We start from the raw sequence: 26,817 nt of genomic DNA on the forward strand, positions 1-26,817 counted from the left end.
GGGAAACCTGGGCTTGTTTTCGGTGTAAAGGCAACAAAGAGATGTGGTGTGGATTTGCACGAGGAGTTCTACTTTCATTCTCAGAACTCTGGGGCCATAGATGGTTGTGAAAAAAGGGACATTTTCTGAGGTAGGAATCTAACTTTTCCTAACATTGCTCAGAGGAAGAATAGACTAGAAGACAGAGGACAACAGCTGTGGACAGGAAGGGAAAGTCCTGTAAATGATAAGGTAACTGGCAAGAGTGAGCACTGAGGACTGAGCCCTGAGATAATACAGGCATCTGAAGGGCACCTGGCCTCTGGGCTGATCAAGGGTACTGAGCAGCCTGAGCCCATAGATCCTAGAGGTGTTTTCCAGGCTCTCAACAGACCGTTTTCATTCCACAAATTCCTGCAAATGCAGAATTGATTAGGTGTACGGGTCTGGGGAACTTATTTCAGGGCTTCAACACTTGTGGCCTCCAAGAGAGTGGTGTCCTGGGACTGTCAGCCACTCTTGTAGCCCTTGTATCTGGGTACTTTTAGTTGACACTAAGCTTAGAATCCTAAAGCCAGTACTAGGGCTACATAAAATGGACCTTGCTTTTGGCCACCAGTGTAATGAGTAGGACATAGGTTCTAGAATGTGCCAAGTCTTGGAGTGAAGAGTTAGCTGATTCTGAGTTCCGCAGGTATTAATATATATATATATATATATATATATATATATATATATATATATATATATTGATATTAGATGTAGAAAGGAAGAGAGAGGGAGAGATACAGTGATGAGCATGAGTAAGAGAGCAAGAAACAAGGATCAGTTACTGCCTGCACAACCCCTACTGTGGATCCAGCCCACAACCCAGGCATGCGACCTGACCAGTGCATGGGTCTATGTTTCTATGTTTAATAAACTGAGACACATCAGCCAGGACTGTGGATCACTTTCATACAGGGAAACATGGTCAGGGTGGTAATGGTAGTAGTAGCTCAGAAGGGACAGTGTGAGCCTGAAGACTGGCTTTCTTGCTGGGTCCACTCGTTGTAGATGATGGGTGTCAGAACATAGAATAGGGACAGAAATTGTTATGTAGAGTGTCAGGGAGAGAGAATAGTTTTGCAGTGGCCAAGGCCTTTAAAAGATGAGTGCACGTGCGATAAATTTGAGGCCTGAGAATAATTCAACAAGATGAGATAGGGAGATAGGGGTTTGTACATATTTACTTCTCTAAACTCTCACCAGGATTTTGTTGTGATCTTTGATGTGGCCTGGCTGTCTGGAGTAGCAGTGTGTAGTTTGGATTAACTTCGACCTTGAGTGGTCATCTGTGACATTCACTAAGCATGGTACAGAGTACCATCGGGGCTGGGACTTGAGTGACGATTAAGTGAAAGATGTTGGCTGTGACTGGTGAAGGGACACCAAGTGCAGCATCAGGGGAGGTGGGCTGTGGATATCTGAGATCTAATTGTGGTTCTTCATAGGTTATACTGAAGGAAAAAACAGTCATGGAGAGAAGCCTTCATAGCAGGACTCAAACCTGCATCTATGAGTGTGGAATATGAGCGCATAATCTTGTTCAAATTGTTTAAATAAATTCATTATTTTAACCTGAAGGAGGACTGTGTAGCACCTAAGGCATATATTTGAATTTCACTCATTCCTCAGTGACTCAAGTGACTTCTTTGCCATATGGAACCACAGGTTTTGAATACTGGAAGGAAATTTGTTTTTCTTTATTTTTATCCTATGTTCAATTTAAGCCCACTTGTAACATATACTTATATATTTACCCTGCATTGTGTACATTCTCCATTTCCCTTTTTTGAAGTTTAAGCATTGAATAATACATTAAGTGAAGTCTAGGTTTATAATACTTGTTAATTTTCCTGGTGTAAATACTCTCATCATTGTCAGTTGCAAACTGATAAAATGATGGCACTGAACATAAACATGTTAAGATATATCACTAGCACATCATTATATTTTATTTAAACATGCTGATACAGTAGGTACAAATATGCTCAAGAACTCTCATAATAAAATAAAATTATTGGGAACTGCCCATTTTTAAAACTTTCTTAAAGTTTGATGTAAGTGTATTTGATTTAAAGTATATATTTTTAAGCATATGCTTTTGTGTTTCCATGCATTCCTGCATTGCTGAAACCAAGATCCTCCTGCCTTATCAGTGCTTCATTCTCAGCATATAAAAGAACTGAGGCAAAAATATAGCCTACCTTAGAAATATATGCATGTAAAAAGACACTTATGAAACCTCATGAATTCTATCTTGCCTTTCTCCACTCTCTGTCATCATACTGTTTTTTTGTAATTACTTATTCATACATGATTAGGTATTTTACATAAATCGCTGCATATGTCTTACTGTGGCCAAATAGCTCAGTGGTTTGGAGAATCATCCCAGTATGCCAAGGTTGCCAGTTCCATCACCAGTCGGGGCAATTACAAGAATCAACCGCTAAAGGTTGAATGTAATGGAACAAAACAATTGCTGTGTGTGTGTCTCTATCCCTATTTTCCTCTCACTCTAAAATCAATATATGTGTTTACTCACCCAGTCAGTCCACACACATTTGAACACCAGCACAGCCCAGGGGCCCAGTGCTTACCAGCAGCCAGGGTTCTCATGAGGGCAGAGCAGGCAACGGTCCAGAGAACATTATGGGAGGTGTTGTTACTGTAAGTGTGGCAGGTTGGGGAACCTGGGCTGAGCTGCACCATCACCCACAGGGTATGATGGCATCCCTGGGACTAAAAGCAAAGAAGCTGGGAGAAGCTTTGAGCTAGGACCTGCCCCTGTGGTCTCTGCACATTCCAGTCGGGTTTAGGCTGGGTTATTGCACACTCAGATGGTTGAGAAGCCCAGATTCCTCTCGGGTGGCAAGGCTGGGAGCAGCAGTGGCTGCTGGGCAGATGGGTGTGTGTGGGCAGGCAAAAGCCCAGGGCAGTTGCTAGGGAGAATTGGTGCTGGGCCATGTGTGTGGCTCTGAGGTCCTCCCTATTCCCAGTCCAGGCTCATGGTCTCTCTGTTCTTTGGGTTCATGGTTTGTGGGAAATTGAGAAAGCTCTGCTGTAGGAGTTCCTGGGGGGTCATGACCTGGGAATCACCATGTGCTCCAAGAAAACTTGTGACCCAGGCAGGGCCAACCTAGTCCACTGTAATGAAGTGCTCCAGCCATTGCCCTGCCCAGGGAGGGAGAGGAGCTGTCTCTGCAGAGGCTGATTCCCTCTCTGCCCAGCAAGAGAGGTTACAGGCTGCTAAGCCAGGTGGTCCTGTACAGGGTTACAAGTGACTTGAAGTTTAGCCACCAAAGGATGTTCGAGATATTTATCCACCTAGAGAGAGCAAATGGCCCTGATCTTTCCTTCATGGGTAAACATCCACTCTGCTGCACTGATACGACTCTGTTGCCTGCATTCTTTCCTGGCTGTGCCTGGGATGTTCCACTGAAGTTGAGACATGCTCCTGAAGTGAGTTGATGGACCCTGAACTCTGAGCATAGTGTGCTTCTGGGGTGCGTGGTTGAAGGAGCAGAGCGGTTGGGTTCAGGGACAGGGCTGGAGAGGTGCAGGTTCCTTGAGTGGGAGGGCTGAGGGAAGACTCTAGGAATGAGAATTGGAATCATACTGGATGTAGAGGCAGCAGCCAAGGGCGTGCAGAGCTGAGACCTGTAAGGACTGAGGGCATGTACACTGTTGACCCCAACTGTTCCGGACTCCTGAGATACAGAGTCCCCTTCCCTTAGGAGTCCCCTCCCCTTAGGAGCTGGTGTCCTAGTGGAGGACAGCCCACAGACAATGAACAGGACAGATCTGACAGGTGACAGGAGCTCAGGCATAAGGTGAAGCCAGTGGTGCTCAATGGGGGCCTCCCTGAGAAAATCCAGGAAGGGGTGGCAGAGTCCAGTGGAAGGCCTGCTGGGAGCATGCCTCCCCTCCCCCAACTTGGGAGGTGAAGGGAGGTCACTGTGGCTGCTTTGGACAACTGAAATTAGAATGGGGGGGGTCCTGGCTGGCTTGTGGGCGCTGTGGCAGGACTTGACCTTCTCCTCAGGAGGCCTCACAGTTTGCCTCCAGCCCCAGGCTGCCTTCAGAAGGGCTGATGGGCAGCCCCTACAGAAAAATCATTGCCAGAGGGAAATTTACAGTCCTGAATGCACATAAAGAATCCAGGGGCTTAACCATGTTTCCTTATTTATGAGTAAAAGTGTATCTGTAAGGTGCTTTAGTTTACTCACCATAAGGAAAGTTCTCCAGAGGAAAATGACAAACACAGACATGTACAAGGAGACAGTAATGATGGTAAGCTTCCACAGAAGTTAAAAAAAAAAAAACTGGCTGGAGGACACAGTAATGGGGCAGGATATGCAATAGATGAAATACTATGTGAGATCCTGAGGAGCCTTAGACATTTACAATACATCTGTCTCAGGAAATCATCTTTCGAATTCCAACACCATCCTGCACGTGGTCTCCAGAGGGTTCTCTGCTTTAAGAAAGACTGAAAATTGGCTGACTGGTGCCTCCTGTGTCACTGGCAGTATTTATAGACATTAAAACATGGGTTTCACTGGGGAAAGCACATTTTCTAGTTTATCATGGGCTCTCCTCACTCCAGTGTCTAAAGTTACGTTGGGATCCCTCAGAAAGAGCTTCTCCCATGGGAAAGTTCATTTTTATCACTCAAAGACTAAGCTTAGTTAAAAAAATACAGAGATGACTTTAACCAGAAACCATCAGATTTAAGGGCTTAAATAAAAACAAGGTGGGGATCATGACTATGGCACTAATAGTGTGGGGGTTTTCTGAAATCCGTGATATTGATTCTTTTTTTTTTTTTTTTCATGTATCGGGTGTAATGTTACAGGAAGGCCATAGTATCCTGCCACCTGAAAAGAGTAAGCCCAAGTTGCTGTTGGATGTGTTATACACAGAGGAGCCACTCTTCAGGCACTCTGCTCTCTTCACACCCAGATATTGATTCTTTTAGCCGCTTATATAACAGGAGACAGAATTCCATTGATTTCAGATGATTCTGATAACTGTTCTAACAGAGATAGCTTTAGATTTAACCATATGTACTTGAAACATCAACACCTTAATTGTTTAATTCTCTCTCAGGGAATTGTTTATTAATTTTAGAGATAGAAAGGAAGGGGGAGAGAGAGGAAAAAGAGAGAGAGAGAGAGAGAGAGAGAGAGAGAGAGAGAGAGAGAGAGAGAGAGAGAGGCATTGATACAAAAGGAAACATGGATCAATTGCCTCCTCTGTGCTTTCCAAACAAGGGTCAAGTTTGTAACCCAGTTATGTGCCTTACCAGAAGTCAAAGACACCATCCTTTAGTGGGTGTGCTTTACGAGAGGATGCTCCAACCCACTGAGGAACCTTAGCAGGGCAGCACCTAAATTCTTAATGTTTCCTTTAAGAGAGTAAATTAGGCCCTAGCTGGCTTAGCTCAGTGGAAAGAGAGTGGGGCCTGAAGGGTCCCAAGTTCGATTCTGGTCAATGGCACATGCCCAGGTTGTGGCTCTAACCCCAGTAGGGGGCGTGCAGGAGGCAGTGGATCAATGATTCTCTCTCTCATTGATGTTTCTATCTCTCACCTCTCCCTTTCTCTCTGAACTCAATATATGTATTAAAGAGGGTAAATTAGTATGACAAAATTTGTGGGATCCCAAACTTTTTTGTGCTTTTAAGGCACATAAGAATGGCAGAAAACCACTCTTTGTCCAATATTGGGTTATTTTGCATTGCTGACCAAGGCCTTGAAAGAAAGTCTGCATGACTTTGTGGTTCTAATTTGAAGTCTGGTGCCTCTATCATTGGAGAGTTCTATGGTCACCCAGGATACGAGTTCTTTGTTGTGCCTGTGTCAACAATATCAATTATATTCTCTGTTCACAGTAAGTATTACATAATTCTCAACAATGTTTGGAGAATTCTTCCCCACATACTGTAAAGGAGCCATGTGCCATGATCTATGAAATTTCATAGGCTGGTGTCACTTGTTAAGGCTCAGAGGTTTAAATGGAACTAACATTAGGATAGAAATACTGTATTCATAGTGAATGGGAAAAACCAGTAAATTGAATGAAATGTGCCTCTTCTGAACCTTTTCGACAAATGATCAATGGTCTGTGGCTTCTGTGATGTTTGCTTGCAGACATTCTCAGGGCCTCCATAACTGTATTCTGTGGCTGAAGACATTGGCAGAAAAAGAAACACTTTTTTTGTGTGTGTGTGTGTCCCCTGGCCAATCTAGGGTGTTCACCTCAAGTTTTCCTCAACTGGCAAGACCTCAGAGCTAGAGGAAGGAAAATCTTATAATCAGTCCCAGGATGTATTTTTTGTAACCTGTCAGCATTCCTGGGATTCCTATGACAAGCATCTTCACTGCTTGCCAATATTTGCTGCCCCTGAAGTAAGACTGGTCCTCCCAGGAAATTAGGAGAGAGATGGTAGAACCCATGTAAGGTTGCCTTTTTAATTTCCTAACAAGACAGGGATGTCCAGGCCTTTATTTGGAAGTGCTTTTTGAGGCTTTATTAAGTATATTTGTAACTGAAATGCACTTTTTAAAATGTGTGCTATGTGGTGAGCTTGGGCATAAAGCTCTAAAAATATCACATGTGAAATAAAGGTATGTCTTCCCCATATACAGGTTAGGTCAAAAGTAGGCTTACAAATGTGACTATGCAAATCACAGAGTTTATTCTCCTTTTTAAAACATCTCTTATCTATGTAAAATATTTTTATTGACCTTTTAGAAAGAGAGGAAGGGGGAGAGAAAGAAATGGCGATAAGAAAAAGAAATATTGAACTGCTGCCTCCTGCATGCCACCTACACGGCATCCAGGCAGGCGTGTGCCGTGACCTGGAATGCAACCAGTGACCTTTCAGGACAAGGGATGGTGCCCAATCAATTGAAGTTCAATAACCAGGGAATGGATTATTCTTGTATTATTATTATTTCTAGACTATTGTTTTGAATACTGGGAGGAAAATTGCCACTTGTAACTATATGTTTTGAATACTGGGAGGAAAATTGTTTTTCTAAAATTATATCCTACGTATAATTTAAAGCCCACTTGCATGTTACACTTATAAGACTAACCTATGTTGCTAACATTCTCCACCATTCAGTTTAAATTGAAGCACACAATAGTATATTAAGTGAAGTCAAGGTTTGTAGAATTTGTCAATTTTTGTTGTAAATACTATCATCATTGTTACTTTCAAACTTCCAAAGTGATAGCACTGAATATGGGCTGATGAGATATTTCAGTAGTAATCATTATATTTTATTTATAACACTAGGGGCCTGGTGCACGAAATTCATGCACTGGGGAGGGGTCCCTCAGTCCAGCCTGCCCCCTCTCACATACTGGGAGCCCTCAGGGGTTGTCCTACAGAGAGCTTAAGCCCGCACCCCATTGGGAGTGGACCTAAGCCGCAGCCTGGCCTCCCTTTGCTTGAGGCAACTGGGCTGATAAGGGGAAGGTGCCAGCCCCATCACCCTGCTGCTGTCAAGGTATTTTAATCAACACAAACTCCAGTCCCTTCACCATGAAAAAATGACAACTTTCTTTAAGCATTTTCAAGATGTGTCTTTCATAGGATATGACATTTCTTTCTTTACTTTTCTTTTTATCCTCACCTGAGGATATCTTTCCATTGATATTTTCCCCTTCCCTCTGATCCCAAGCTCAGCCCCTTCCCAAGCCATAAGCCTCAACGCCAGGTTTAGGCTTGGGAAGGGAACCCCCACCCCTCCGATCGCAGGCTCAGCCCCTTCCCACGCCTCAAGCCTCTGCCCCAGGTTTAGGCTTGGGAAGGGGACCCCCATCTCTCTGATCACAGGCTCGGCCCCTTCCCTTGCCTCAAGCCTCTGCTCCAGGTTTAGACTTGGGAAAAGGTTCCCCACAGGATCTCCCCCAAGCCTAAAGCCTCCGCCCCAGGTTTAGGCTTGGGAAGGGGACCCCGCCTCTCCAATTGCAGGCTTGGCCCCTTCCTAAACCTAAAGCCTCCGCCTGATGGCCGGCTGGGAGTGACCTAGGTGCCGAGGAGGTTCCCCGGACCCAGGTATGTATGCAAATTAACCTGCCATCTTGGTTGGGTTAATTTGCATACTCACTCTGATTGGCTGTGGGCATAGTGAAAGTACGGTCAATTTACATCTTTCTCTATTATTAGGTAAGATATTGATATAGTAGGTACAAACATGCTCAATAACTTTCTTAATAAAATAGTAAAATAATTGATGTAAGTATAATTGATTTAAAACATACATTCTTTATTTCAGAGAGGAAGGGAGGAGAGAGGGATAGAAACATCAATGATGAGAGAGAATCACTGATAGGCTGCCTCCTGCATGCCTCACAGTGGGTATCCATCCCATCTGAGCAAGTGTCCTGACTGGGATTGCAACCATGACCTCCAGGTTCCCTGAGCTGGCCTCAGGTACCCCTGCTGGGCGCCGGGGCAAGGGGTGAGGCCTCAGGTTCCCTAATGCGGCCTCAGGTCCCTGTTAACCCCCGCCAGCCAGGGGTGCAGGCTCAGGTTCCCTGTCAAGCCCCACAGGGGCTGGGCTCAAGGCCTCAGGTCCCATAGCCCCGCTCCGGGGGTCAGTGCAGAATCAGGTCACCAGGCCCCAAACCGGGGCGATGGGCACGGCCTCAGGAACCCTGGTCTGATGTCATGTCCCCCAGCCCCAGCATAAGGGCAGGTGGGTGCGAAGACCATTTGCATATTAGCTGTTTATTATATAGGACTTCTGACTCTATTACAGGTGTTCCCAATTTCTGCCATACTCCTGCCCCCTTTCTCCCTCTACCCTGCCCCCACTGCTTCTAGTCCCTCACCACATTATTGTCTATGTCCATGGCCTATGCATACATGTATATACTTTGTTTTAAATATTTTTGTTGATTTTAGAGAGTGGAAGGGAGAGGGAGAGATAAAGACATCAATGATGAGAGAGAATTGCTGATTAGTTGCCTCGTGCATGACTCCCCCACCACACTGGGAATTGAGCCTGCAACCCATGTATGCACCCTGACCAGGAAAAAAAGCAGTATCACATGACCTCATCATTTGTGGAATATAATGAATAGCATAAATTGATGAACAAAAATAGATTCAGAAACATAAGCTTCAAACAGAGTGTCAAAACTGGGAGGGAAGTCAGGAAGGGAGGGGTTAAGGGATCAACCAAAGGACTTATATGCATTTATATAAGCATTAGCAATGGACACAGACACTATGGGGGGTAAAGGCATATGCTGAGGCTGGGGATGGCTGAGCAGAGCTCAAAAGGGGGGACAGGAGCTATATGTAATACTATATGTAATACTTTAAACAATAAATTATTTAAAAAAATGAAAATGAAAAGAACCATGACCTCCTGGTTCATAGGTCGAGGCTCAACCACTGAGCTATATCAGATGGGCTACATTATTTTAAAGTTTACGAAAATACATATATTTTTTATTGTTGATAGTATTATCAAACACTCCCATTTTCCCACTCTGTATGTATTATTTGGTGGATCTCTTGCATTCCTCCTCACCTTCTTCCCCTCAGAGATCTGTTAGTCTGCTCCAGTTAGCCAGGCCTCTGGTCCCATCTAGTCCCTCCCCAGGAGCCACTTCCTGGGCCACAACACCTTTATTCACCTTGGCTGGGATGCTAGTACTCCCCTGGGAGGTTGTAAAAACTACATTACCCAGAAGGAACTGCACTCAGGTGGGCGGAGCTAAATGGCATTATGGTGTCTGGGTATCTGTTTAAGGGGCGACTTCCGCCTTCCTCCTCTCAGTGGCCATTTTAACAGTTTAGTTCTCTGTTAATATTCACAGGCTTCAGGGCACTAGTTGTGAGTAGGAGGAGGCCTGGGAGGCAGCATCCCTGCTGTGCAGGGTGTGTCTGAGGCTCCTTGAGCCCAGACAGACCGAGATTGTTGTCTCCTTGCCTCCCGGATCCTCTCTGCTCACAGCTTTCCCGCAGCCTGACCCCATTGAACCCTCCAGCCTTGGGGAGCAGCGCCTCTCAGGTCCTGCCGCCAAGGTCCCAGCGTTCAGAATGGTAAGTCCCAACATGGTTGATGGGAGAAGAGGGTGGAAGGCTGCAGTGCCACCTTGTAAGGACGTGATGGTGCGACTGAACAGGGAGCATTGGGAAATCCAGGCCTGTTGTGGGTGTAAAGGCAACAAAGAAGACGAGGTGTAGTTTTGCACGAGGAGTTTTCCTTTCACTCTCAGAAAGCTGGAGCCATACATGGTTGTGAAAAGAGCGGGACATTTTCTGAGGCCAGATTCTAACTTTTCCTACCATCCATTGCTCAGAGGAAAAACAGACTAGAAGACTGAGGACAACATCTGTGGACAGGAAAGGGGAGTCCTGTAAATGATAAAGTAACTGGAAATCTTGAGCACTGAGGACTGAGCCCTGAGATAATACAGGCATCTGGAGGGCACCTGGCCTCTTGGCTGGGCAAGGGTACTGAGCAGCCTGAGCCCATAGAGCCTATTGGTTGCCAGGCTGTCAACAGACAATTTTCTTTCCACAAAATCCTGCAAATGCAGAATCGATTAAGTGTACGGGTTTGTGGAACTTATTTCAGCGCCTCACACACTTGTGGCCTTTGAGATAGTAGAGTCCTGGAACTGTCAGCCGCTCTTCTTTCCCTTGGACCTGGGGACTTTGAAGAGACACTAAGCCCATCTCCTAAGGCCAGGAGTAGGACTTCATGATGTGGACCTTGTTTCTGGCAACCAGTGTAGTGATTGTGAGGTCCTCCAGACACAGGGTCCAGAATGTGCAAAGGCTTGGAGTGAGGAGTGAATCAGCAACCTTCAGGTATGTTTTTTAAAACACATATGTATTTTTTATTGATATTAGATGTAGAAAGGAAGGGAGAGGGAGAGAGACAGAGAAACAGGGATGAGAAAACAACAGGGATTGGTTGCCACCTGCACAATCTCTACTGTGTATCCAGCCCACAACCCAGGCATGTGACCTCACCAGTGCATGGGTCAGTGCTCAACCAACTGAGACACAGCCTCCAGGACTGTAGATCACTTTCATGCAGGGGATCATGGTCGGTTTGGTAATGGTAGTAGGAGCTCAGAAGGGACAGTGTGAGCCTGAGGACTGGCTTTCTTGCTGGGGGCACTGTTTCTGGGATGTGGCTCAGAACATAGCATAGGCCAGAGTTGCCATGTAGAGAGTCAGGGAGAGAGAATGGTTTTGCAGTGGCCAAGTCCTTAAAAAGATGAGTGGACCTGAGATTAATTGGAGGCCGGAGAGTAATTCAAGCAAAATGAGATTGGGTTGGTACATATTTACTTTTATAAACACTCACCAGGATATTATTGTGACCCTCAGAGTAACAGTCAGTCTTGTGGATTAGCTTAGCGGCTTGAATGGTCATCTCAGACTGACTAAGCATGGTACAGAGGGCCAGCACAGCTGGGACTTGAGTAATGGTTAAGTGGAGAGAAGTTGGCTGTGACTGGTGAAAGAACATTGAGTGCAGCACCAGGGGAGGTGGGATCTGGGTATCTGAGATCTGACTGTGTTTCTTCATTGTTTAGACTGAAGGAAAAACAGTCATAGAGAGAGGCCTTCATAGCATGACTCAAGGCTACCTCCATGAGTGTGGACTATCAGAGTCTGGGCAGTACTTGATCCTGTTTGAATTTGGCAAGCATTCTCTAGACCACACTTGCTGAGTAATAAGTAAGAGGGTGAGGAGATGACTGAGGGCCCGGACTGTAGGAGGGCAGCTGTGAAATAAGTGTGGAAGACAGAGTGAGGTACACTTGGAGAGGGAGTTTGACTTCATGGCCAGAGCACCCTGACATTTTCATAAGAGTGAATGAAGGGAGAGTCCATTTCTGGTGGAGTCTGGATGATAAAATAAGGGTAATTTTGGGGTACTTGCCTGAAAAGGGAGGGTGTTTTCATGCTACCTGCCAGGTCCAGGGCTTAAATGATGTTTATGTACCCACCTGCCTTTTCTTGTTGGGGGTGACTCACTGATTGTTAGGAATGAGATAGTATACAGCAGTGTTACCTGGGCTTGAAAATCTCAATAAATCTTTATTTAGGGCATGGGTAAGGGAGAAGGGTAAGAGAGAAATGAATTATGGAGGTGGTAATCTATAATTTTGGAAAATAAGGTAATTAGGAAACAACCCATCCTCACCATGGCAAATTTGTGTTACCTTTGACACTGTGTTTCTGGGAATGAAGCGGTATGAGAGAACTGTTGTTGAAAGAACTATGTGCAACAGGTAGTACAAAGCTATGACCTCAGCACCCTGGAATTGTGGTTACAAGAGTGAAGTGTGATGACATGTATTTGATCTTTGAGGAACAGTCTGAGGGGTTAGAAAGGTATTTCCTGACAAGACCAGTATCAAATCACTCACACTCTATTTATGGCCAACATCTCTTCCTACCCTATGTTCTTGACACCCATTCTACTGTCAAGAGGAAGTGTGGTGTACATGTGAATCCCAGAGCTCAGTTATCTTCTATCTGCTCAACTGCCTTTATTGTGGGAAGACCAAATAGCAGTAGAAATACAAGATGACAGTGACTTTCATGCAATGAAGGCCTGGTGTCTTCTCTAGTGTATGGAGAGGAGAGAGCAGATTGATGTGGAGGGTGGGAATATGATAGAGTTGGAACCTTAGGAGTGAATCTGATCATGGGCTGTACTGTCCCCATTGTAACAGTATATGAACTTTAAGGATGTGGCCATTGTCTTCTCTCAGGAGCAATGGGGGCTCCTTGATGAGCCTCAGAGACGTGTGTACTGCAATGTGATGCTGGAAGTTTTTGCACTTCTATGTCCTGAGATGATTTCCTCTCTTCCTTTATTCCTCTGATGTATCTTTCACTCTTGTACAGCCAGACCATGGCTCTGCTAATTTTCCCCACTGTTATTTCAAATGTGCTGTGGCTGTCATAGGTGAGGTCTGTGGAGAGCCCTGAGCTAAGGACTTCATAAACATCCCTAACACCCATTCCTCAGACAGTACAGGATGTGTCTGGGAGTCAGGAGTCTTATAGACAACTTAATGGATCCCACCTGCTATTCCTCTCCCTGGCACAGTTACTATGTCAAGATCTATGGCTTCCATTTCTACCTCCTTCCTCTAGCCAAAGGTCCTTGGTGACTGCCTGTGCCAGGTTATAGTCTTTACTTACATGAACCTTGAACTGTTCTTACACGATCCACTTCAGTTGTTTGTAATATTACCTTCCATAAATATAATTGCAAGCTGAATTGCTCCAACTAAGTCATCTTTCCTTAATACTTGGAATATTCCTTTTCGTTGTATTTGTAGAGAAGAATGTGCAGGCTGAAGCCTGATTTTTTTATAGGATGAACATGCAGGATGGTCTCTGAAGAGGCCTGGCCCTGTTGAGTTGCAACTGTGGGCTAGATATGATGTAAGGGTGGTGTTTAGATGATACCAAGCACCTGCTCATTTCCAACAATGTTTAGGTGCAAGTACCATGGGCAATAGCACAATCCTACCTTTCCTTTGCTATACTTGACACTGTGCTGACTTGTCATTTCACCTGTGACCTCCTGGCCTTTGACTCCCTTCACCTGTGTGGCCTTTTTGCATCACCTGTTCCTCTGCATTGCTCCATCTGCAGTATTCTCTAACATTGACCTGCACATGTGTTTGAGATGCACCTAAAAGCTTAAATATTTCTTAAACACAAACTACTAATTTATTGAGTACCTGAGCCCCAGTGTATGAAATTTGTTCATGGGTAGGGTCCCTAGGCCTGTCTGAAGATCAGGGCCAATCAGGTTCCTCACCTCCCCACCTCCTCCATCCATTGGCACACAGGCGCCACCACTGCCTGGTTACCCCTCCCTCCCTGCCTCCTCCTTCCCTCACTCCCTCAGCACTGCTGCAGCCTTTGGTCACCCACCATGTTCCGCACCGCCCCCTGGTGGTCAGCACATGGCATAGTGAGCGAGTTTTCTCCTAGTCGAACTCCCAAGGGGGCACTTTGCATATTAGCCTTTTATATATATATATATATATATATATATATATATATATATATATATATATATATATATATGTAACTTGTAATTAAACGTAACCATATTTCAGCACAGCTTTCCATGTAACCAGCAGACAAATCATGATGAACACTGTTAGCAGAAGAATGAGCTGACGATCCTGCTTCTTGCCATGAGTGTGTTATATTTAATTTGAGGTCTTTCTTGTTTTGTGATCTTTAGTATCTTATAAATTCTGCCTACAGATCTTCTATTGTCAGACAATTGTATGGAACCAATGTGTTACGTGCAATACACTTTTGTAAAGGGAGTTCCACCTGTCACAACAGTCAGCATTCAGTTCCTCACTGTTTTTCTATTTTCACGTTGTTGGTATAAAAGAGATGACGAGGAAGCCAATTCTGAGCAGAGCATATATGTACCAGGAGAGTCACTGGTCAGGGCTTTTAAGACAGCTCCAGCAACCCAGAAGGCCCAACTTTTTCCTATATCTTAAAATATATTTTGCACCTAACTGAGTAACAAGCAGCATACTTTGAGAAGAAAGCCTTTTTCACTGGCACATGTGTGAGAGACTTCTGTTTCAATGCAAACCCTCACCAGCAACAGAGAGATGCCAGTGGACAGAAGCCGTGGAAAGAAGATATGGACAGGGCAGCTTTTACTTAATATGGGTGCCTTTAGTCACTAGGGAGGGTGGGAAAGAGTTGTCAGCATATCTCAGACACTCTCCAGCACCAGGCAACTTTTAACATGGGAGCCACACAGTGATAGTGAGATTTCACAGGAATTTCTCAGTGAAAGAAGTTATAATGAGGGGAGTGAATGTGAAAAGCTGCCAGCCACAACCAGAAAGTTGTTCAACGTCAAGTTGTCTGCTCCAGAGAAGTGAATTATAAGTGTAAAAAATGTGGGAAAGCTTTTAGAGAAATCTTTAACCTCATTTGTCATAGGAGAGTTTACACTGTAGAAACACCATAAGAGTGTAGTGATCATGGGAAGTCTGTCATCCTGAGGTCAAACTCATTCACCAACTCAAAGTCCACGCTGGAGAAAAGCTGTATGAGTTCTGTGATTGCAGGATGTCCTTCCGTCAAAGCTGCACTGTCACTCCACACCAGAAAGTTCACACTGGAGAAAAGCTATATGTGTATACTGATTGTGGGAAGTCCTGTGTGCTCAGAAAAAAATGAATTCTGTATTCTTACTTCTGTTTGAGGAAATGATCCAAGCTCTAGGATCTTCACTCTTTTGTCTCTGACTAAGGAGTGGACTTAACCATTGTTTCCCCCAGACCACCATCCTAAGATGTGCTATATCTTCCAGGTACATTGTATTTCTCACATTGTGCTGTGATGCATTTTTTTTTTCAGGTTGTTATTCACCAACATGCAAACCACTTGCTGTGTATGGCAATGGTTTATGATCTTTTCGTAAAGGTGTTTTTTTGCATTTGTACCTTTAATTCTCTGCACAGGATGAATTGAAAGCACAATTGTGATCTGTCAGCATGTAGAAGTGGAGATATTGTGGGGATCCCAAACTTTCAGTGCTTCTAAAGGGACATGTTAATGGCAAAAAATCATTGTTTGGCTATTATTTGCTTATTTTGCAGTTCTGCCCAAAGCCTTAAAATCAAGACTATAGAAGTTTATGGTTCTAATTTGCAGCCTGTTACTGTATTATTGGTGAAGTCAAAGGTCACCCTGAAGAGGAGGTCTTTGTTGTGCTTCTGTGAACAATATGAATTATATTCTTTGTTCACAGTATGTCTGACATGTCTCAGCAAATGAGCCATATGCCATGATGTACTAAATTTCATAGGCTGGTGTCATTTGTTGTAAGAATCTGAGGGTTAGGTGCAACCACAATTATGGCAGGAACACTGTTTCCATCGTGCGTGGAAAGACTGCAGTAAATTAGTTGAAAAGTGCCTCTTCTGAATGTTTTCCACAAATGTTGCAGGGCCTGTGGCTTGGGTAATGTTTGTTTACAGACATTCTCAGGACATCCATAACTGTTTTATGTGGGTGAAGTCATTGGCAGAGAAAATAATCTCATAATTTTGCTATTCTGCTGGTGCCTCTAGGGTGTTCACCTCAAGGTTGATGCTCAACAGACAAGAACTCAAAGGTAGTGGAAAGATAATCCTGTAATCAATCCCATCATGTGTCTTGTAACCAGTAAACATTCCTGTGGATTCTGATAGTCATAGTCTAAATTGCTTACCAATATTTGCTGTAACTGGGGCAAGGCTATTACTCCGAGGATATGAGAACTGACATGAATCAAACTGCACTTTTCCAATGTGTACTATTTGGTGAGTTTTGGTGTACATATAAAGCTGTGAAGTTGTCACACATGAAACAAACTTATGTCACCAGTGTATAAGGTAGAGAAAAAATAGGTTTACAATAGTGAACACCCAAAACACAGTTTACTGTTTTTAAAAAATATTTTAAACTTTACATTTATTGATTTATTTAGAGCGAATGGATGGGAAGGGCATAGAAAGAAACATCTACATGAGAGACATATATTAATCTGATGCCTTCTGCCCTCCCCTACTGCGGTTTGAAGAGGATATGTGCTCTGACCTGATGAAGTGACCTTTAAGTGTAGGGGACGATGCCCAACTGACTGAGCAACACTGGCCAGGGCATAGTAAATTCTTTTATTATTTGTTATTATTGTATTACTTTCCATACCAACAACTCTAAACTTACCTTTGGCATACCCTATATTTACCTCCTGCTGTTTTATAATTTCTCTCTCTCTACCTTACCCAGTCCTACATGCAGGCATTGATTTTCCTTCCATTACAACACACTAGTCCATATTTTTTTTTGGCAGAGACAATTGGGTGTGGAGGCCAGGGTGGGGGGACAGGGTTCAGCTGGAGAGGTCAATGGGTGGAAAATGGGACATAAGTAATTCTTTCAACAACAAAGAATTAGGAACCAAGATGGTAGCATAGGTAACCGCCTATACTTGCTGCCTCCCACAACCACATCAAAATTACAACTAAAATACAGAACAACTATCTTCCAGAAATGCAGGAAAGCTGGCTGAGTGGAAGCACTACAACTAGAGAGGTAAAGAAGAAAGTGCGTTGAGACTGGAAGGAGGTGCGAAGGTGAGGAACCAGCTGGTCCAGCACCCAGGTGTGCCACTTTTTCAATTGGGAGGGAGATAGCTTCTGCAGAGGCTGGCTGGAGGAGCAAGGAGTCCCAGCCCCACACCAGAGCCCTAGCACAGGGTTCCAGAGCTGGGGAAAGAAGTCCCTTACAGGCAGTAAGAACTACAGACTAAAAACAAGTGTGGATTGGGGTTAACACACAGGCTGCTGGAGACCCAGTTGCTCCTCCTAAAATGCCAGCACAACGAACTGAACTTACTAGCTCGCAGTTGCTCTGAGCTCCTAAGCCCAGAATCCTAAATCCAGATGTAGGGTTGTATGAAGTTCTCCCTGATTTTGGCAATTAGAGGAATGAAGCGTGTGGGGTCCTCCCAGAATGTGTAAACACATGGAATAAAGACCAAACCAGTTTGGGGACTTGCAGGCATCCTCTCTCTCTCTCTCTCTCTTTTTTTTTTAAAAGGAAGTAGTAAAAATGGGATAAAATAGGATCTACAGGAGCTTTGTGACAACTTGGAAGTCTGTTCTGCAGGTGATGGGAGCAACAGATTTGCAGCAGTCGGGGCAGGTAATCTGAACCAGGTCTCATTAGACTCCTGGTGGCTGCAGCATGATGAACAATATGCCTGTGAGGGAGGAGGAAGAAAGACTAGGAAGGAAGCAGCTGTGATACATTGGGTGTTGTGATGGTAACTGGCTCATGATGGTGCATGTGGAGATGGCAGTAGCAGTTGCATTCTGGATCAATGATTTAGGTGTGGCCACCTGGATTTTCTAATGTTGAGGTTGAGAGAGACAGAGAGGTAAGAGTCAGAGTTGACATTAGGTGTGGATTTAGCACCTGAATGTATGAAAGCACCATCAACTCAGATGGAGAAATTCATAATAGGAAGTGTTATGTTCATAGGAGATACAAAAATTTTATTTTTTGGCCTGTTAGGGTATTTGAGATAGAAGTTCAAGAGCATGTAGAATTCTGATGAGTAGTTCAATAGGAAGACTTCCTTAAATGTAGTGGAAAATGTATAGACCAGATAGGAGTTGTAGATGACCTTTGTTTGTTTGTTTGTGTGTTTGTTTTGAATTGGATGCCAAAGAATATTTCAAACAAGATGAGACTGTGGTTGGTGCTTATTTTCTTCTCTAAACACTTACCAGGTGTGTTTTTGTTGTTGTGGTTTGTTTGTTTTTGATTACTATTGCTGTGGCTGGGTTGTTGCAGTCAGTGCAGTGGAATTGCATAGGGGCATGAGTGGTCATCTCTGAGACTCACTGGGCATGGGGTAGAGAGAGGGCATAAGTGATGAAAGGCTGTGACTGGTGAAGAGACATCAAGTGCAGTAACAGTGAAGGTGGGCTCTGAATATCTGAGATTAGATGTGGTTCACATTAGGTGAGGTGGGAGGGAAAGAAAACAATCAGGGATGGAGACCTTCAGAGCAGGACACAACACTTCCTCTATGGTTGTGAACTATGAGATTACAGGTAGTACATCACTCAGTTTGAATTTTCTAGGCATTCTCTGGGTCGTACCTGCTCAATAACGAGTATGATGCCTAGGAGATGACTATGGGTGCTTAGGATATGGGAGTGCAGGTGTGAGACAGGTGTGGTAGAAAAAATGGTGTGCACTTAGAGAGGGTATGTGAATTCATGGCTGTAGGGCCCTGACATTAACATAAGAATGAAAGAAGTGTGAGTCCATTTCTGGTGGGGGCTGGATGGTATGACATGGGGAATTTTGGGGGAATTTCTGAAAAGAGAAGTTGTTGTGGTTCTACATGCCAGATGAATAGCTTACATTATATATATGCTGAACTGCCATTTCTTGTTGAGGGCTGCCCCAGTGATCAATTGGAATGAGATAGCACACATCAGTGTCACCTGTGCTTGAAAGCCTCCACTGGTATGAGGAAGGGAGATGATAAGAGGAAAATACATTATAGAGGTTATAAATTAGAATTTTTGAAAACAAGCTAATTAGAAAACAACCTGTTCTTGTCATGACATATTTGTGTTCCCAGTGAAGTTGTGCCTATTGGAATGAAGCTGTGTGAGAGGAGTGTGGTTCAAAGAATTATGTGAAGGAAAATGATGTAGTGAAATATAATGGCCTCAACAATCTGGGTTTGGAGTCCGAAGGGTGAAGTGTGATGTAATCTTTTTTGGTGTCTTGGAGGGAAAATTGAGAGACAACAAGCATATGACCTTACAAGACCAGTGCCAAATCACTCACACTCCCTTTATGTGCAACAGCTCTCATTACCCTAACACCTGACGCTGTTATTAAGATGGGGTAATGGACTCACATTGAGGCCCAGAACACAGGTATCTTCCATCTACTCAACTCTCTTTATTGTTGTGGGAATACACTGCATCAGTAGGAAGATATGGAAAGATTGACTTTGATGGAACTAAGGCCTGCTTTCTTCTCTGATGTGGGGAATAGAGGGAGCAGATGGATGTGGTGGTTTAAGAGTTTGATAGTCTTGGAGTATTATGAGAGAATCTGATCATGGGCTGTATTGTCCCAATTATGACAGGATATGAAGTTTGAGGATATGGTCATTGCCTTCTCTCAGGACGGGTGGGGTCTTCTTGATGAGGCTCAGAGACTTCTGTACTTCGATGTGATGCTAGAAGTGTTTTCACTTGTACCATCTCTAGGTAAGACCTTCACATCTCTCCAGCATCCAAAAGTGATGTTCTCTCTTACTTTATTCTCCAGGCATAGCTCTCTCTCTCTCTCTCTCTCTCTCTCTCTCTCTCTCTCTCTCACAGCCAGACCATGGGTTCTGTAAATATTCCTCACTGTCTTTTCAAATGTCCTATGGCTGTCAGTGCTGAGCTCTGTGGAGAGCCCTGAGCAATAGACTCCACAAACTTGTCTTACAACATTTTCCTCAGCAAGTGCAGGAAGATTCTGGGAGTCAGGGGTCTCACAGACAGCTTAATTGATCCCACCTGCTGTTTCTCTTCCTGGGAGAGTGACTATTTTCAGATTCTTGGCTTCCACTTCTGCCCCTGTCCTATAGCTAAATTCCTGGGTGACTGTCTGTTCCAGATTATGGTCTTTACTTGCATGAACTATGGGATGTTCTTGTAAGACCCTCCTTCATATCAGGAACCATCTCTTTTTCATCAGTTATCAGATGAAAGTACCACTGGCTACACCACATTTCTACCTAATCTTTTTATCTACTTTATTCTTTCTGACATGTCATTTTCACACAGCTTTGGGCTATGTTCACCTTTGTGGCACTTTTACATCACCTGTTCCTCTGCATTGTGCTTCTGCAGTATTCTTTAACATTGACTTACACATGTGTTATGAAGTGCACATACATGCTTAAGTAGGTTTCAAACACCAGCTACTCATTTACTGAATTTTTCCTGGAATAAGACATAAGCAAAATTCTTCAGAGTTTGTTTATATCACCTGCAGACAAGCGCTATGAACACTGTTAGCCTACAGAAGGGCTGGAAATCTTACCTCTCTTCCCTGTGGTGATTGCCATCTTTGTGTCATATTCCCAGTGTAGTCTTCCTTCTCTTGTGATCTGCAGATCCCCAGAACTTCACAGAAGCCTCTTATTAATTCTTCCTTCACATCTCTTCTTTTCTGAAAATTGTATGCAACCCCGGTGTCACGGGACACACACTTTGTAATAGAACTTCCCCTGTCACCACAGTCATCATTCATTTCCTCACGTTTTTTTCTGTTTTAAGGTTGTTGGCATAAAGAGGATGATGAGGAGGCCTGTTCTGATCTGAGTGTTTCTGTACAAGGAGAGTCACATGTCAGGGCTTCTAAGACAGCTCCAATAACACAGAAGTCACATTTTTGTAAGCAGTGTTTCTCAGTGTTAAAAGATATTTTGCACCTGACTGAGTCACAAGCAGAATACTTTGAGCACAATCACTTCTTTAGTGACGCATGTGTGGGAGACTTCTGTTTCAGTGCAAACACTCACCAGCAACAGAAGGATGTCAGTGGAGAGACCTCCTGGAAAGAAGCTATGGACAGGCCTTCATTTATGAACAGGTGCAGATTCTACTTATCAGTGGTGCCTTCAAACATCAGTGAAGGTGGAAAAGACATCCAATCTCCCTCAGTGCTTCTCCAGCCTTGGGCCTCTCAGATCACTGAAGAGCCACACAGTGGCAGTGAGATGTCACAAGAATATGTCAGAGGAAACAGTCATCACCAGTGGGCTGATTGTGAAATAGATGCCAGCCAGAAACAGAAAGTTGTTGAATGTCAGGGTGTCTGTTCTGGAGATCTGATTTATGAGTGTGACACATGTAGTAAAGTTTTCAGACAAATCTTTAACCTCATTCAACATATGAGAGTTCACAATGGAGAAAAGCCATCTGAGTGTATGGATTGTGGGAAGTCCTTCAGTCAGAGTTCTACCCTCATTAAACATCAGAGAGTTCACACTGGAGAAAAGCCTTATAAGTGTAGTGAATGTGGGAAGTCCTTCATAAGTAAGTCTAATATCAATAAACACCAGCGAGTTCACACTGGAGAAAAGCCACCTGAGTGTACGGATTGTGGGAAGTCCTTCAGTCAGAGTTCTACTCTCTTTCAACATCAGAGAATTCACACTGGAGAAAAGCTTTATAAGTGTAGTGAATGTGGGAATTTCTTCAGAAGTAAGTCTAATATCAATAAACACCAGCAAGTTCACACTGGAGAAAAGGCTTATAAGTGTAGTGAATGTGGGAAATCCTTCAGATATAAGTCTGATGTCAATAAATACCAGCGAGTTCACACTGGAGAAAAACCATATGAATGTACAGATTGTGATAAGTCCTTCAGTCAGTTCTAAACTCATTCAACATATGAGAGTTCACAATGGAGAAAAGCCATCTTAGTGTACGGATTGTGGGAAGTCCTTCAGTCAGAGTTCCACCCTCATTCATCATCAGAGAATTCACACTGGAGAAAAGCCTTATAATTGTAGTGAATGTGGAAAGTCCTTCAAAAGTAAGTCTGAGGTCAATAAACACCAGCAAATTCACACTGGAGAAAAGCCATATGAATGTACAGATTGTGAGAAGTCCTTCAGTCAGAGTTCTAAACTCATTCAACATCAGAGAATTCACACTGGAGAAAAGCCTTATAAGTGTAGTGAATGTGGCAAGTCCTTCAGATATAAGTCTTCTGTCAATGATCACCAGCGAGTTCACACTGGAGAAAAGCCATATGAGTGTACAGGTTGTGGAAAATCCTTCCGTGCTAGATCTAACCTCATTCGCCATCAGAGAATTCACAGTGCAGAAAAGCCTTATGCGTTGTAGTGATTGTACAAAATCTTTCAGATGTAAGTCTGATGTCAATAAGCACCAGCAAGTTCACACTTGAGAAAAGCCATATAAATGTACAGATTGTGGGAAGTCCTTTAGTAATAGTTCCATCCTAATTCAACATCAACGAATCCACACTGGAGAAAAATTATGAGTGTACAGATTGTGGGAAATCATTTACCCAAAAATGTAGCCTTATAAGACACCTGAGACTTCACAGTGGAAAAAAGCCTTAAATGTTTAAGGAATGTTTCTTTTTCCTTACCCAGAATAACAACACTGAAGGAGAGTCTATGATACACACTTGCCTAAATATGATCCCTTTTTATTAGGACATACACACTGATAGATTCCTCATGAGTTTCAGGTACAAGAGAGATTTTAAGGAGCTCCTTACATTGGCTATCCCGCCCAGGTCTACTATGTGATTGATGTCACCGTGAGGGTTTATGGCTGAAAGTGATTTCACCTCTACCACCTAACTCACTTGTACAGTGTGAATCAGTAAAAAACCCTGAATTCTTAATTGTGCTTGAATAAATTCTAAATAGTCTGAACACACTCTAGCCAGTTTGGCACAATAGATAAAGTGTTTGCCTGCAGCCAGAAGCGTCCTGGGTTTGATTCTGGTCAAGGGCACATTGCTGGGGTTGTGGGCTCAATCCCCAGTGGGTTGCATGCAGGTGGAAGCTGATTAATGATTCCCTCTCATCATTGATGTTCATATCTCTCTCTATTTCTCCCTTCCCTTCTGAAATAAATAAGAAAAATTCTTTTTTATAAAGGAAGAGCTAACAAAATTTAAATAAAGTCTCAGATTTAAAACTAAATACATAAATAAATAAATAAATAAATAAATAAATAAAATACTCTGAACTCTTGGCAGGATCTTCATTCCTTCCTCTCTTACTAGGGAATGGGTCTGACTCAGGGTTTGTGCAGAATACCCATCTGCAGCAAAGAGGTAGTATTTCTAAGGTGGTTCTCACATTATGCTGTGATGATTGACTTATACTCTATTTCACCTATCTCAACCCCTCTGGCTCTGGTTTATGACATCTCAGTAAAGGATTTTTGCTGATGTACCATTCATTTTGTTGGTTCTATTCACTTCCTGCCATATTTTGAAAGCACTGTTGTGATCTGTCAGCATGTGGATGTGAATAGATACTGGCGGGGGAGGGGGTGTTAAACCTTCAGTGCTTCTGAAGGGAGAGCATGATGGCGGAAAATCACTCTGTCCAATACTGGCTTATTTTGCATTGCTGCCCAAGGCCTTAAAATAAAAATGGCATGGCTTTGTGGTTTTAATTTCCATCCTGGTACCTTGGTTATTGGTGAGGTTAGTGATCACTAGAAGAGGAGGAATTTGCTGTCCTATGAACAATAGGAATTATGTTCTCTGTTCACAGTATGTATTACATAAGTCTCAGAAATGTTTTGGGGAACTCCTCCCCACATACTGCAAAGGAGCCATGTGCCATGAAGCACAAAATTTCATAGTCTTCTGACATTTGTTGTAAGACTCTGAGGTTAAACTACTATTGAGATAGAAACACTGTATTCATTGTGATGGGAGAGACTGCAGTAAATTAGATGGAATGTGTCTGTTTTGAACGTAAATCCACAAACATTCCTGGTCCTGTCGCTTGTGTTACCTTTGTGTATAGACATTCTCCAGACCTCCAAAACTTTTTCCTGTAGCTGAAGTCATTGACAGAGGAAACAATTTAATGGTTCTGTGAATTCCCTTGGTCTCTATGGTGTTCACCTCAAGGTAATTTCTCAATAGAGGAAGGATAATCCTGTAGTCAGTCCCAAGCTGTGTCATTTGTAACCATTAAGCCTTCCTGTTAGTTCCCATGGCAGTAGTCTTCACTGCTTTCCAATATTTGCTACCGCGGAGGCAAAGCTGTTCCTCTCAGGAAATGAGCACTGACATGCAAGCAAGTACACTTTTGTAATGTGTGTTTTTTCATTAGCCTTGACCTAGAGATAAAGCTGTGAAACCACCACAGGTGACATCTTATCTGTCAGTATATTCAAGGTGTGACAAAAGTAAACTTTCAGTTGTGAGTACACAAACCACAACACTTGTGCTTTTAAAAATATTATTAAAAACTAGAGGCCCAGTGCATGAAATTTGTGCACTGGTGGGGGTTGAGTGTCCCTCAGCCCAGCCACACCCTCTCCAATCTGGGACTCTTCTAGGGATGTCTGACTGCCCTCTCACAATCCAGGAATGCTAGCTCCCAACCACTTGCCTGCCTGATTTCCCCTAACCACTTCAGCCTGCCAGCCTGATCACCCCTGAACCACGCTGCTGCCAGCCTGAGTGATACCTAACTGCCCCCCTGCTGGCCCAATTGGCCCTACCTGTCCTCCCATGCCAACCTGGTGACCCCCAACTGCCATCCCCTGTTGGCCCATTCACCCTTAACTGCCCTCCCTTGTCGGCCTGGTCACCACTAACAGCCCTCCCCCTGACGACCTGTTTGCCCCTAACTGCCCTCCCCTTCCAGCCAAATTTCCCCTAACTGCCCTCCCCTACCAGCCTGCTTGGCCCTACTGGCCCTCCCCTGCTGGTCGGGTCACCCCCAACTTCCCTTTCCTTCAGGGCTGCCCCCCCCCCCAACTTTCTTTCCCTGCTGGCCTGATCCCTCCAACTGCCCTACTCTGCAGGCCTGGTCGCCCCCGACTTCCCTCCCCTGCAGGTCTGATTCATAAGGAAATAAATGTTGACTGTGGTACCATGGGATGATCTGATACAAACCTGTATTCTACATAATATACTATCTCCATGCAATTGTCTGAAAGTAAGCAGTGAACATATTCTGCCTGAGGCCCTTAACAGCCCTTCCCTTTAGGCCTGGGCCCTCCCCTGCTGGCCTGATTGCCCAAAACTGCCCTCCCATGCTGGCCATCTTGTGGTGGCCATATTGTGTACACATGCGGGCAGCCAACTTTTTCCATAACGTGGCAGACATCTTTTGTGATGGAATGATGGTCAATTTGCATATTAGGCTTTTATTATATAGGATACATTTATTTCATTTAATTTTTTTTTTTTTATGAAAAGAGGAAGGAAGGGGAGAGAGAGAGATAAACATACAAGATCTCCCTCCTGCACAGCCCTTACTAGGGACCCAGGCGGAGCTGTGCACTGGCCTGTAATTGAACCAGGACGTTTCAGTGTACTGGGTGACACCCATCCAGCTGAGTCACACAGTGAAAACAAAGTTTATTCTGCTATTCTTATGTGTTATTTCTCATACCCACAACTCTAGTCTTACATTCCCCACACTCTACATTTTCTCCTGCCTGTTTATAATCAAACTTTCTGACATTTTCTGTCTTTCATGCAATCATTCATTTTCCATCTTTTACATTCAATTAGTTCATATATTTTCATATTTTTATATGCACTATAAGGTGTGTAATTTTTTTTTACAAATACTGATTTCCTTAATGACACATATTTTGAGATCCAATACAAATGCCTACATGACTATTGAATTTGTTTTATTGCTGAGTCATATTCTATGGATAGCAACTTCATCTATTGATCTCTCTATAAAATTGGTTATTTCCAGATTTGGGGTATTTTAAATAAATATGTTTGGAATATTTGCATTTAGTTATTTTTATAGACAGATCTTTTACTAATCAAACATTTGCATTCTAGGTTAATGTTTCACATTAGCAGAACTGTGATCTAAAGTTGTCATGCACTTTGCCTTCCCACCCAGGCACAGTATATAAAAATTCCAGTTTTGTTTAACACTGGCATCACATTTGGTGGTTAATCTTTTTAAATAGTAGGCCTGGAATTGCTTACATGTGAAATTGCTTTTGATTTAATTCTATTCCATAAGAATTTTTTATTGTGAGCATTTTTTCATACATTTATTTATATTGTCTTTATCTCCTTTGTTAAAATGTTGGCTCAGGCCCTGACCGGTTTGGCTCGGTGGATAGATTGTTGGCCTGTGAACTGGAGGGTCCCAGGTTCGTTTCCAGTCATGGGCATGTACCTTGGTTGTGGGCACATCCCCAGGGGGGTGTGCAGGAGGCAGCTGATTAATGTTTCTCTCCCATCGATGTTTCTAACTCTCTGTCCCTCTCCCTCCCTCTCTGTAAAAAATCAATAAAATATATTTTAAAAAATGTTGGCTCAGAATTTTTGCCTATTTTAAAATAATCTATTATTTTAACCAATATGAGGATAGTTCACAATCTATTTGAATTTCACTCATTCCTCTATAACTCAACCTACTACTTTGCTATATGGAAC

General features: G+C 43.4%; 1 protein-coding gene and 1 non-coding gene across 2 annotated transcripts; one reads left to right on the plus strand and one right to left on the minus strand.

Annotated features, from left to right (window-relative positions):
• Positions 1–4,856: 4,856 nt before the first annotated feature.
• On the minus strand, positions 4,857–4,985 carry LOC129148317 (small nucleolar RNA SNORA11). The gene has a single exon (XR_008555372.1). It is a non-coding gene; the product is annotated as a small nucleolar RNA SNORA11 (small nucleolar RNA).
• A 3,456-nt stretch (positions 4,986–8,441) lies between these two features.
• Positions 8,442–22,517, plus strand: LOC129148265 (zinc finger protein 551-like). Its single transcript, XM_054712883.1, is given in 5 exon segments — positions 8,442–8,472; positions 10,007–10,095; positions 19,754–19,877; positions 20,940–22,010; positions 22,078–22,517. Coding segments are annotated over 5 exon segments (1,755 nt in total).
• Positions 22,518–26,817: the final 4,300 nt, after the last annotated feature.

This window comes from Eptesicus fuscus, chromosome 24 (assembly GCF_027574615.1).
Source record: "Eptesicus fuscus isolate TK198812 chromosome 24, DD_ASM_mEF_20220401, whole genome shotgun sequence".
Classification (NCBI taxonomy): domain Eukaryota; kingdom Metazoa; phylum Chordata; class Mammalia; order Chiroptera; family Vespertilionidae; genus Eptesicus; species Eptesicus fuscus.